This window comes from Hyaloscypha bicolor (genome assembly GCF_002865645.1).
Source record: "Hyaloscypha bicolor E unplaced genomic scaffold K444scaffold_58, whole genome shotgun sequence".
NCBI lineage: Eukaryota > Fungi > Ascomycota > Leotiomycetes > Helotiales > Hyaloscyphaceae > Hyaloscypha > Hyaloscypha bicolor.
In genome coordinates, this window is record NW_020194560.1 from 453,023 (window position 1) to 466,413 (window position 13,391).

Sequence of the window (13,391 nt, forward strand, 5' to 3'; positions counted from 1 at the left end):
AGTCGACATGATGCGGGTGGGCTGCCGCCAATCCAATCCAAACTCGCCCCCCCCCCCCCCCCCCCCCCCCCCCCCCCCCCCCCCCCCCCCCTCTTCCCCATCCCCTTTTCTGCCATGCAGTTTGGGGTGGCACAACGGGGGCCAGACGCCACGAAGAAAGCCCCGACAGATGCAAAAATGAAGATTGATTGCGCCGGGAGCGAATTTCAGCTCAGGAAAGCTTGCATTCGTTGACTGTGCTGGGACCTGGGTTGGCCTTGATGCTCCTTGACTGTGTCATTGTGTCCAGACCAAAAGGATGCCAATGCCTCAATCACGCCTGTCTCTGAGTGTAGTCATACGGAGTGTGGGGCGAGGGCGAGACTGGTGACCCAGCTTAATGGAACTACCAGGATTAGAAGCAGAAGTCCTTTTCTCCCTTCTGGAAGCCTGACCTACCTCGCGCCCCGATCCCGCGCCCCGATCCCGCGCTCCGCTCCGCTTCCCGCCGCCAATCGTTCCACGTGGACTCGGTGAGCTTTCTCGGGGTAAAATGCATCGTTCCGCCACAGGTACTCGAATCAATCACTGAGTGGCCACTAATGCAGGTACCCGTGTAACCTTTCTGGGATGAGACTGGGGACCCCTCGGGCTCTCTCACCTCTCTCGGCACAGCTGGCAATGCATTCTCAGCCCCCGTTGCAAGATCTGCAAGTCCCCGCAAACGGCGGTTCCCCTATTGCTTCCCCCTTTCCCACGGTGCATTCTATGCCTCGTTCTAGAATCAAAACCGGGCAAAAGGAAGTCTACCACCGCAGCTGGGCGTAAAGCCATAAGTTTGACTGAGTGCCACCTTCCTTTCTGAGAGCCGCGGCCGGCCCGATTATAGTGAGGCTGTCGGGCTCGGAGACGATGCTGGCGGCGAATTTCTTTCATCCCGCAATCCCCGTATTTCGTATGCAGGTATGTTGCGCTTTGGCTTTAACCTTCCAGGGGATATTTTGTTAGAATGACCAGTGAATAGTTAGAGACTGTGAAAACCGCACTCAGATTGCAAAATCGTCGTTGTCATCAATCTATGCTGGTCTTAACCTATATCAAGAAACTTCCCAGCAAGATCTCATAGCTTCTTCAACAACCCCTAGGAGCACAATGGATGCAGGACAGTACTGTCTGGTTTGTGACGGGCAATGCCAGCAAGACGAACCCATCCAAATCACATGGGGAAAGTCCCCAAACGACATCAAGCTATACTGGACACTCCAGCATGAAAAACTCTCCATCGCCCTCAGTCTACATTATCCGGCTATTGATGAGCCTTCGGTCCAAAAGAGAGCAGTTCTGAATATGTTCAAATTATCACCATTGTCTAACCGACCAGCTACATCTGACTTCTCCTTTACGTCCTCGCAAGACAATGATTCGAGTTCAAGAACTTCGGCCGGCTCAATTAGATCGCTGCAATCAACTTCACTTTCCAACACGCCAACGGGGAATAATTCATGTCAGTCACACCGAGTAGCGAAAGCAAGGCATCACGCATGTGCAGCACATCGACAAAACAAGAGAAGAGTATGAAACCCATCTCATATGTATATTACAGCTACTGATTTGGCACAGTGTGATCCTGACGAGTGCCTGGACTGTCCCGACAGAATGAACCCAATCAATCCACTACTCGCGTCCCCAAACTCTGCAACTCCGCAATCGGTAGGAGGCATATCATCCATCGGATCTCAACCTCGGCGGACACATTCGACGCCTGCAAATCAGAGGAAGCCCAGCGAGAGAGTTGGTGGACACTCACCAGCGCCAAACATGGCATTTGGGCCATCTCGGCCCCCATTTCGAATTCTGCCATCGCAGAATGTGCTTACCTTGAGCAACGCGACTTCCATAAACCCGTATGAGGGTGGAGTGGTGGGTGGAGATCCTTACCAGTCAATCAATTCGTTCCCGCTCGGCGTTGGAGGGGAGTTCGACGTTCAGCCTTCCGCCTATAGCGCGGAAGAAAATTCCGGATCCGTGGCTCTGTATACAGACCATGATATTCCCATGGGGAGTGGATACATTGGGCCAAACTTTCATATTCCGAACCCAATTCCACCCGCCACTGCAGATGCCTGGTACTACCAGCCCTCGTCACAGCAAATGCCCACACAAGCACTGCAAGCCACACCTCAGACGTACACAATTCCTAACGCACCCTTCGGATACGCAGACAATGTTTATAATCTAAACCAGGACCAGAATGTCAGAGAGATTCAGCAGGAGATCTCTCCACCAGCCGTGGACAAGGAGCAGGTTGAGCAGGCCATATTGTTGAGTCTGCGAAAGGCGTTCAAGGGTCTTGTTGTGGCGCTATTAGGTCGCTCTTGTAGGGTGAAGGTGTCCAGGCTGAGGAAAGATATGTAAAGCTTGCGTAGTTTAGAGAATTCGTAGTTTCTGGTCTTGTAGCGTTGAATTCAATGGCAGACTTCGCGTCCTCAAAGAGCCCATCACCTTTATATGACTGGCCAAGGGCGCTGAGTTTGGTCCGAAGTACGTATAGCCGCATGGCTATCGGATTGTCGCCCGGCTCCCACTTTTGTGCTTCCTCGTACGCCTTTCGGTACTTGAATTAATATGCCCAATTCTCGGCTTAAGATAGATATAGAAGTCCAACGAGACAGCAAAACCTGGCGGTTGCCCCCGTGAATAGGCGGTCAATGAATTATTATATTACTCGCTGAGACTTAGATATTCTCCTACTTAAATGTAACAAAACACTTTACCTATAGATAATCAGGGACCGCAAATCAGTCTGCTCGGGATCCTTTTATAGCTCGGCTACTATTAAGAGCAAGTATCTCCGATTTCTTATCTCGCCGAATTAAGAGGTTACTACTAGAGCTTCTATAGCGTCTCTTCACAGGGGGATCTTAAGGACTGCTTTCCAGTATAGCCCCAAAAGATATTAAAGCACCCGTAGCAACTCCTTCCAAACAGATCCAAACCTAATAAAGAAGTAAGTGATAAATAAATTATTTAACTTACGAGGAATCGAGAGTTTAGCTTTGAGGAAAGACGCAACAACACATCTGAAAAGCCCGATAAAACTAGTATATTTTATCTTAATTAAAGGAACTCGGGCTACTTCGTTTCGACAAGCATAGGCTTAAAGACTATGCCTCTACGGGCGGATTTTAGGCAATTAAGGGTTAAAATCCAAAAACCCGAAAATCCGAAAACAAAAATTGCAAACCACTTAAAATTAGCCGTATAACCACACCAAAATTATATTAAGGCCCGCAACTACTATGGCTAGTAAACCAAACTAGGTAATATACTAATATAGGGAGTTCTTAGGCTAATTACTATGATCGCAGGTAGCTCTTTAGAGTGGGGCCAAATTTTAAGGCACCACTTCACGCCCACTTCAATCATTCGCTCGAGTCGCTGATTATGCTCACACTTGACTTTTTTTTTTACACGTTTTTACATCTCTACCGTTAGGGGCTCAGAGCTCTTTACCGACATGGGGGGCGGGTGAGAAGCTTAAGTAAGTGCCTTTAACCTTAACCGAATCTCTTTTAGAAATGTATGCTTCTATTAGGTTTTTCTCCCTTCAACTAATCTCCTATCTGATTCCCATCTACTTTGACTCGTTTTTGACTACTTCTTTATTAGAGATGTTTAATTATAAACGGATTAGGAGTAACGCACAATAAGATGGATATTTCCTAATAATACAAGCGCATATTGTCCACTCATTGAGAAGGAGGGTGGTTTAAACGCGCTTGCCAAAAGCTCTGAAGGTAAGAACAAGGAATCAATGAACTGGCACTTGATTTAAATTATTGACGAATGCAATATTGTTGACCAAATTACCGACCAACTTGTTAACACATCGCTTCTCACCGCCATCAAGGCCGGAGATCATCCTTCGTGCCATACTCTTCATAAGTACCCCTCACCCCAACCCACCTCCCAATCAACGCGGCTGACCCCAAAATTGCCCATGTTACGCCCCTCTCCACCGAGTTCCCCAACCCCCATAGCCTTGGCATCTTCACAAACCTCGGGAAATTATCCCACTCCCAAAAGACCACAAACAAATTCCAAGCAGTCCGAAGATTTTGCAAGGTCCTCGCGGCGGGGTCCCGATCTAGGATGAGCCCGACCACGTTCCTGAAAAAGATTGCCTTTTCACCGTCTGCGGGATCAGTCCATTCTTTGACTATGAGATCTACATCTCTTCCGTCGCCGTCACCCTCTTCTCCAACCTCCCTTTTGGCCTTCGAGGTAGCAGAGTCAGCACGTCGAGATTCGTGCACCGTATATCTGGGGATCGTAATTACGCCCGATTTCGCTGTGTACCTCTCAGTACTGTCGCCGAGCGTTACGAGGGCTACTCCTTGAATTATTTGCAGATACTCAGTGTGGGTTTCATGCCAGTGGAGGCCGGTGGCAATTTTGGAGGAGATAGGGAAGGTTATGTAGACTTCGTGATTTGGGGAAGGAGGCCTGAGAGGGGGAAGCGACACGGAGCCTTGCGAAGGAACGGTGAAGGTGGTCTGGGAGCGGTAGTTTGTGCGTGGCATTATTATAGGGGAGGTGGGTGGTATGTAAGTGGAAGGACATACCTAGGTGCGTGTCGTCGGGTTTTAACATGTCGTGGATCGGGGTACGGGGCGATTTGGTGAGATCATGTCTCCGAAACTGACAGGGGCTCAGAAGTCACTATTTTCCTTCTCTTTTCTAGACTACGATTCTGAGGTTCACAAAGCACCGAGAGCAATAGGACATTACATCCGTAGTTTGAAGAACAGTACTATGAAGAAGCTTCGAAGATATTGAGGTTATCCCAAATTATTATGGGATCTCGAAGGTGGACCCTTCCTAATTCCAACCGACCAATCAACTAGGCGTCGGAACGAGTTGATCGACGCCAGGGTCTGTTCAGGGGCTTCGTCCCGACGCCAAAATCAACCTCATCACCCATCATAACATCGCAAGAGCGAGCTGCGCTCTTTTTCATCGTCTTCCATGCATTTGTTATCATTCATTAACGAGCTCAATACCAGCATTGTGCAGTTGCAGAGCGCTCGTCGAGTCGTCAGGAACCGTCCACTCAGCGAGAGTCCATCAGCCCTGAACTTCCGAAACTTGAACGTGGTTGATTGGCCACCCGTTTTTACATCGGGGTCACTCCCGGATCTCTTGATATGCGTCGAGAGCATCGGAAACTGAGAACAGGCTGTAAGCAATGCAAGCGACGGAGAGTGAAGGTAGATAAATTGACAGCATCACGTGATAATATATTCTGGCTAATGTCTTCCAGTGCGATGAAGCAAAGCCAACGTGTGCGAATTGTATCCGGAACAAACTGAAATGCAATTTCGAGTTCCTCACACCCTCTCTTCCACGATTACGCTACACAGAAACAAGGGAAGTCGTCCGGCCTTCGTCAAGGCGTGTGCTCCTAAGCTCGTCACCATTTCAAGACCTCAACCTCCGATCCACTTCCCTCGACCTGCATAGTATGGAATTGCTGCACCACTATACCTCAATAACATGCCTGACATTCGGTGACGATAGAAGGAAATGGCTCTGGCAAAAAGAAATTCCCCAAATGGCTATGACACACGACTTCCTCATGCACGGGCTCCTCGCAATCTCAGCTCTGCATCTGTCAATATTACAACCACATCGAAAAGAGGAACTTACCAGGCGGGCAACACTATCAGAGCATCTCGGTTTGCCTTCTTTCCGGGACTTCGTCTCTCACAATAACCCGCACAACATTCACGCCGTCGTTGCCTTCGCAGGCTTTGTGGTGCCATATGTATGCGGCTCATTAGAAACATTGACGGGAAGGATTCCCAGCCTAGACGACGACCACCCACACTGGTTCTTTGCTTTCAGAGGACTGCTACAGATGGTTGGGAAGAGTTGGATTGTGTTGAGGACTGGGCCTTTTGGCTCGTTACTGCACCGAGGCCCAACTTTCACGCTGGACACCGTGGAGAATCCTGATGATGTGCATCTTGCCAGGGTTCATCAACTCCTAGAATCAAGTTCCCATTATTCTGAAGAGGATCTTGCGGTTTTGGAAGTATGCAAGGCTGCGTTGGATGAGCTTCGACGGCTTTTTGCGTGTCCTCATGAACCGATGAGGACGCGAGTTATGATCGCTATTCATGTTTGGCCTGGCACTGTTTCGCAACGGTTTATCGAAATAATGCAAGAGCGGAGGCCTGAAGCATTGGTTATTTTAGCTCATTATTGTGTCCTGCTGAAGAAAGTTGACTCCTGTTGGTGGCTGGCGGGTGTGGGAAACAGGATGTTGGCGGCGATTGATCAAGCTCTAGGGCAGGATTGGCGACCGTGGATTGAATGGCCATTGGAATATCCTCTCTATTGAATACAGTAACAAATGTTTTCAGAGTTCGGACAGCAAAAGTAATGAAGCTGCCATTGCGGTGGAAAACAGCCATGAGAAGTGGGGTGGGGATCATCAGCTGGCGTTGTCGGCAGATGAATAAGTCAGACGACTTTGCCATCCGCTCTTGTCTGAATATGCCAAACTTAGAAGTCCATTATATATCTGTGCCATAACATAAGGAGAAATTATGGGACCCAATCCTTCTCCCAGCAACTTTTTTACCTAAGTAGCGGTCAAGATCGCAAGACAGCGAATCTCAGTAGATATATGTTCCCTTCCACCCAAGATTTGATAATCGATTCATCCAATTAAACTTTAGGCTCTATAAGACACAATTGAGCGTCTCAGCTCTAGAGCTCACAAATACCAATAGGTAAGGTCTTCCCTCCGAAGCACATAAGCTTACTCATATCCCTGGACAACTAATAGACTCTCAGGATGTCTACACCCAAGCCCACGGCTTCCGTGGCGTTATGGATATCAATTATAAACGATAATTTCTACACTGTTGTCTTGATTGATACCATGTTCGGAGATCCGTTCCCGGGTAACTTGGGCCTATATATGGCAACGGAAGGGGTTGGACATTCTCTCGCTCCTTGAGCCGATTCGCTCCTTCGTACCCTCAAGAGCCAACGATACGTGCCCAGTAACTATTAGAATGGCAATGAGCAAAGCTGAAACATTTTCACAGACAAAAAGTGGCGTCACGAGCGAGACCGAGCGTATGGTTCGGTTGCATGTTTTTTGCGCCGTAATTGCGCCAACACTATTACACATCAGTATCCCAAACAAACTCAACAACGAGTCACGCAAGGCTTATCCCTCCATGTTACACAAGCTGTGTCTATAGCGAAGGCACTGTTATTATGCCGCGACAAGCCAAGCGAGGAAAATTCTACGTATGCTGATGTACATCTAAGCCTCCTGGCCCTCCTCGACTTCGTCGGAAGTCGTGTGCCTCAATCAGGCAGGTACCAAAGGTAACATTGATTTAACGACACAACAAGGCCATATTACAAATATGGATTACAGAGTGATAGGATGACGGAACGATCATTACACAAAATTGTCGCATTGGTTCACGAGAGGGACTGGGAATGGTTGAGCCGAAACAGATTTGGACACATCTCACACCTCTAACAGACTAATAATATAACGCAATGAATTAAATTATCAAATCAGATGAGTGGATTTGAGATCGGCTGCAATGAATGTCAAAAAATGACACGATCCAAAGACCTGCTTCTTCTGTGAGGCCCGATTTAGATGACCAGATTGATCAATGATCTCAGCAAGTTGTTCCACTAACCACCCATGTGGCCAGTTACTATGCGTATAGCATAGCAATTGAAAAGGGGACAGACACGATTATTTTGTCAACAGTTTCTGACCGCCGTGGTTCTAACACTCACCCACTGTGTCTGGCTTCGCCCTCTTCTCTGACAGATTGGTTCCGGTGTGGCCATTCCATATATTGGTTGTTATCATGACTACACACCAAAATTTCCCTGATTTCAAAAGAGATGCGCATCCAAGGACAATCGTCCTCAAACTTGCCTTTCAGCGATTACGGAACCAGCCCGAGCGTGCTCACTTATAACACTTCAAGATTTACGAATAACAACGAGGCTGAGTCTTAAATAAGGGGAAGTAATATCCTTAAATTATATCTGCCTTCTTAGCTAACTTGTATCTAATAAACAATAGGGGGCAAAAGCCTTGAAATTTTGAAGTGGTTGAATCGAGTGTGTGCGAATAAGCGAGACATTTCACGAGCTGCCGTGACCTAGACTGTCATGAACAGCTACGTATTCCCAAAAGCACGCGCCATTTCGAGACCCATTTAACTTCTTAAGTAGAGTGTTCAGTTTCAACAAGATCTGCGAGGAATTGATTTTGACGCCACTTTAGACGGTATGCCCGCACAAATATCCTCAAGAGGTCGTCAAAATGACCTGAGCGCTCATGAAGCCTTGTCCAAAAGCAGTAACCCTAGCAACCCCACCCTCTCCATTCACGGTTCGTACAATAGCAAGTGCAAGGCCACTGTAAGCCTTCCGCTCCTTTGAAGAGAACGAAACCATATCGGCGGGATCCCCATTATCAGTCGCCACAATTTCTGCTGGTCCAGAGACAGAAAACCTAATAGCGTTGTCTGCTTGCGGCACCAGATTTCCAGCGCTATCGAGCACCTCGGCCGTGATAAAGGACAAGTCGCTACCATCGGCTTGAATGGAGCTTCTGTCGGCCGTCAATCGCAATTTTGTTGCTGCTCCAGTCGTCACAACCAGGCTTGGCAGTAATACCTAATTTCTGGTATCGATAGGTATCGATGCCAGAATCGTAAGGTATCGATACTATCGATTCCGTATCGATTCCTATCGATTCCCGGAACCCAATTCCCCCCTTTAATTGCAATTAACTTTAGAACCACTTCCCTTATAAGAAAGCTTTTGGTAGCGCAAATATTCTACTTAATTTAGGCTTTCTATTTAGCTACTTATCTTATAGTTTAGACTAAAACTCGTCTCAATGCGGCTATTTTAAGCAAAAAATAGCTTTTGAGATTTTCGTGAGGCTCGCTTATAATAAGCGTTCCGATAAGAGATACGAATACGATACTAAATTTTCCGAATACGTGAGCTTTTTTAAATTAAAATAATATTAGCTTTTATTAATAATACTAAGTAATTCCTTTAATAGAAAGACTAGAAAATAAAGAAATTATATATAAATATATTATTATATAAATTAAATAATAAATGGAAGAGATAATTTAAGGCTAAGTATCGATTCGGTATCGATACGTATCGATTCTTGCGATACCTAAGTAATACCATCCAGTATCAATACCTTATCGATACCAAAAGTATTTTTGCCAAGCCTGGTCACAACAGTATCATTCGCCCACGCACTCCCGTTTTTGTAAGTCACTACCTTCAGCTCGCCGGGTTGAAAGATAACTTGATCCCACCGGAACCGGTACGTATATGGCTGTTTCCTGAGGCGGCCCAGAGATGCCCCATTAAGGAAGAGCTCAGCTTCATCGGCTGCCGAGAAGACATGGACAGGAGTTACTTGTCCCACGCGATCCGGCCACGTCCAGTGGGGCAGAATATGCGCCATTTGGTAGTCAGACCTCCATCGCGACTGATAGAGATAGAAACGATCCTTTGGGAATCCAGCTAGGTCGACGATACCTGAGTAGGAACTCCGGGCAGAGTAATAGGGGGTTGGCTCGCCAAGGTAATCCCATCCCGTCCAGACGAATTCGCCTGCGACGAAGTTATTCTGATCCTGAGCTGCAAAGACCTTATCTGGGGAAGCACCAAAGTCGGCGGTATATAGCTCATATGCGCTTACTTGGTGAGATGTGGAGTTACCGCCGGAAGTGTTGTTGATTGGTGCTGAGATCTCGCTTGTTACTGGAAACAGGTATGTACCGCGGGTACTTAGTGCGGACGCCGTCTCGCTGCTGAAAATCATCTTCGACGGGAATTTTGTATGAAATGTGCCATACAAGGGTGTGGTGGTGATTCCTGTCAGTCCTTTATAAGCAGGGCTATCTCGAATTCCTTCTCCTTGATAATTCAGAGCTATGAGATCCAAGGCAGCAGGAAATGGCATATCCGGTCTTGCAGCGTTCATTGACGCCGTGGAAGGGCGAGTTGGGTCTTCTGAGAGCACTATGTCGTGAAGCTCCTGCTCGAGTGCGGCTCCAGCTGCAGCAGTTGACTGTTCGCCGACTTCATTTCCAAAGCTCCATGCTATTACGGAGGGATGGTTTCGGTCTCTGCGAATAACAGAGCGGAGATCTGGTTCATGCCAATCTGGGAAAATCAGATGAAAGTCAGAGGTCATTTTTTGCAAGACCCAGCAATCGAAGATTTCATCCAGCACGAGGAAGCCCATGCGGTCTGTCAGGTCCAACAGTTCAGGCGCAGGGGGGTTGTGAGACATCCGAATTGCGTTGCATCCAAAGTCCCGCAGGATCTCAAGATGCCGCTCAGCTGCTCGTACATTGAACGCTGCTCCTAGGGCTCCCAAGTCATGGTGTTGATTCACACCTTGGATGCGTACATGCTGGCTATTCACGAGAAGCCCCCTTTCGGCATCAGATGTGAGCGAACGGATACCAAAAGGGGTTTCGTAGGAATCAATCCTTTTGTTGCCATCATACAAGTGTGTGACTGCCAGGTACATGTTGGGCTTTTGTTCACTTGCTAATGGGCCCCATAGACGTGGGTTTGCGACGGTGACAGAACCACTTACAGAAACCTTCTGCCCCGGTTGTACAATGATCGTCGTCCTAGAGAATGACGCTATTGTCTCGCCGACTGATCTGCTCAGTGCATCTGCGGCATAAATATTGGTGACGATATCGATTTGCCGACTAGCTACAGCCTTATTCTCAATCTGAACAGTCAGATCATCGACTGCTGATTGCGAAGAGACCTCCCGAGTTGAAAGGAACGTTCCCCACTGGGCGACGTGAGTGGGATCGACCACCGTGAGCCAAACGTTTCGGTAGAGGCCACCACCGGGGTACCAGCGTGCTGAGTCTGTGGGGTTGTCTAGTCGAATGGCAAGCTGGTTATTGTCACCTGCTTGGAGGTATGGGGTAAGACCCAAACGAAATGAGTTGTATCCGTAAGGCCAGCCTCCAACCAGATTGTGTCAGACGCACGTGATCAACCTCGGAGATTACTCTTAGACTAGCTTACTCTGTACATAACTACAGCTTCTCCTGAAGCTTCCTTCTCTTCTTTTAGACCTTAGACTCAATCATATCCATCATCAACCCTCATTTGACCATCCCTCTGACAGATTGCCATTGAGCCAAACCATGACGTAGGACAACGCCCCATCAATGTCTAGGTATATAGATTTGCCTACATCAGAGGCTGCAATGGACAACTTTCGGCGGTACCATCCTATTCCCTGGACAGGCAACCTGCCCATACCGCCAGGGACAGGAGCCGTTGCGGCAGTGTAAAAAGGCCCCCCAATGGCCCAGTCATGCGGTAAATTCACAGTTGTCCATTTCGTATCATTGAATGTCAATTGCACAAAGCTGATGTTGGTTGCTGGATTCCCAGCAGGACGTTCATGACGGTTGTTTGGGTCAAGAATGAAGTCGTTTGCCGAAGGAAGTATCCATGATTTCAGCACCTGAAAATGAGTTCCGTTCATGTCCGGACGTGTGTCGTAGATTACGTTATCGACATTGGTCGTCGTGCGTAAAAATTGCCAGCGCCCGGAAAAATCCCTTCTTTCAAATCCTGCCCTCGTCGAAACATTTTGCTAAATGGCAATTAGTATAGAGCACAGCCCTAGAAGTGTTTACTGCCTTCGGAGCGGGGATCAACTCGGCCGTCTCAATCCGTCCGGGAAAACAGTGAAAGTATCCGGGTATATATGCAAGAAGATTTTTATTTTAGCATAACAAGAGACTGCCCGGTCGGCTTTGATCTAAATACAGGCATATATTGTAGCGCGATGGTGAATTGATGCGCTCCAATCGGTGATCGCAAAAGTGTTCTGCTTTTCACTACATATTGCAGAGAGTGCGGGTAACCGAGATCCAAGGTCAACGCACGCCCAAGGTCAATGCACGCTCAAGTTTAGCCGAATACTCGATATTAAATACTTAATTATTAAATAATTACTAATTAGAAAAATAAATTTCTTTAAGTTCTGTAAAGAGAAGAAGCCAAAGATTTAATATATAATTTTTTCTTAATTAATCTTCAATTTTTAACGACCTTAAACTTAGCTTTTATTAAAATATTAAAAAATTTAATAATTTTTATTTAATATTTAATAATTATATCTATATAAGTTCTTTAAAGTTAATATTAGTAAGAATGCTTCACTATATATAGAAGTATAAGTATATAATATAAAAAGTTTATATTATTATATATTACTTATAAAATTTTACTTTTAACTTTAATTTTTAAATAAAATATTAAAAATTCTTAAAAGAAGCTTAAATTAAGAAATAACTAAAAAATTATATAATAAAAGCTTTCTCATATAAAACTTACTTATAATGGTAATATTTCTTATATTAAATACTTATATAATTTGTAATTTATTATAATATAAATAAATAATTTCTGCTTTTAAATATTATTATATATTAATTTATATTTAATATATTCTTTATTTTATATTCTTTACCTTATATAATATTATAATATTATAAGAAAAAATAATTAAAAATACTTTTATTTATTTTTAATTTAATTATTTTTAATAAAAAAGAATATGTTTTTAAATAAAATATATTTTGTATTTTATTTATTTATTAAAGTAAATATTTCTTTTATATAATTTAAAAGTATAATATATTTAAACGTTTTTATTAAAACTTTTAATAAATAATACTATTCTTTTATTAATAATAATATTTTTTAAAAAAAACTTAAAACTTTAAATAAATTATATTAATATATTAATATTTTACTTGAACTTTTAATTAGAACTATTTTTTATAATATATTATTAATATAAGATTAATTACATTTATTACTTTCTTTCCTTTTATATAATTATTTTATAAATATTATATATTATTAATTTTCTGTTTTTAGCTTTAATATAAAAGAAGCCTTTTATATAAATTTTAATTTTTTTATATTATAATTATCTTCGAAAAATAGTATACTAGTAATATAGAAATTTTAAAGTTAATTAGGTTATTAGTTCCTTATTTATTAAAGTTCAAAATTCGGGAATTTTGGTCCAAAATGACCGTGCGTTGACTCTGGTCGTGCGTTGACCTTGGATCTCGGTTACGGGCTGATTTAGCGACGATGCTGCAACTATAATTTTTTTCGCAAAATCAAAATTACGATAAATCGCGATTTATTTAATAGCCACATTTTATATGGAAAACACACCTAATTATGGCCAAATACGCAACTCCCATATATCATAGTCAAATGTATCCAGTAGTATTACTCTGTTCTCGCTT

At 44.5% G+C, this 13,391-nt stretch overlaps 4 protein-coding genes across 4 annotated transcripts; 2 read left to right on the plus strand and 2 right to left on the minus strand.

Annotated features, from left to right (window-relative positions):
• Window positions 1-939: 939 nt before the first annotated feature.
• K444DRAFT_387549 (uncharacterized protein) lies at window positions 940-2,462 on the plus strand. Its single transcript, XM_024872408.1, has 3 exons — window positions 940-942; window positions 1,004-1,551; window positions 1,600-2,462. The coding sequence occupies exons 2-3, from the start codon at window positions 1,132-1,134 to the stop codon at window positions 2,392-2,394; spliced, it is 1,215 nt and encodes a 404-aa protein (XP_024737598.1). The 5' UTR covers window positions 940-942; window positions 1,004-1,131; the 3' UTR covers window positions 2,395-2,462.
• Window positions 2,463-3,798: 1,336 nt separating this feature from the next.
• On the minus strand, window positions 3,799-4,562 carry K444DRAFT_588701 (uncharacterized protein; the record flags this gene model as incomplete). The annotated part of the gene is made up of 2 exons (XM_024878071.1): window positions 3,799-4,213; window positions 4,280-4,562. 2 exons carry the CDS (start codon window positions 4,560-4,562, stop codon window positions 3,885-3,887), a joined length of 612 nt encoding a protein of 203 aa, XP_024737599.1. The 3' UTR covers window positions 3,799-3,884.
• A 616-nt stretch (window positions 4,563-5,178) lies between these two features.
• Window positions 5,179-6,504, plus strand: K444DRAFT_588703 (uncharacterized protein). Its single transcript, XM_024878072.1, has 2 exons — window positions 5,179-5,249; window positions 5,303-6,504. Exons 1-2 carry the CDS (start codon window positions 5,187-5,189, stop codon window positions 6,383-6,385), a joined length of 1,146 nt encoding a protein of 381 aa, XP_024737600.1. The 5' UTR covers window positions 5,179-5,186; the 3' UTR covers window positions 6,386-6,504.
• A 1,839-nt stretch (window positions 6,505-8,343) lies between these two features.
• On the minus strand, window positions 8,344-11,602 carry K444DRAFT_642909 (glycoside hydrolase family 2 protein; the record flags this gene model as incomplete). Its single annotated transcript, XM_024884794.1, has 3 exons — window positions 8,344-8,678; window positions 9,325-11,070; window positions 11,212-11,602. The coding sequence occupies 3 exons, from the start codon at window positions 11,600-11,602 to the stop codon at window positions 8,344-8,346; spliced, it is 2,472 nt and encodes an 823-aa protein (XP_024737601.1).
• Window positions 11,603-13,391: the final 1,789 nt, after the last annotated feature.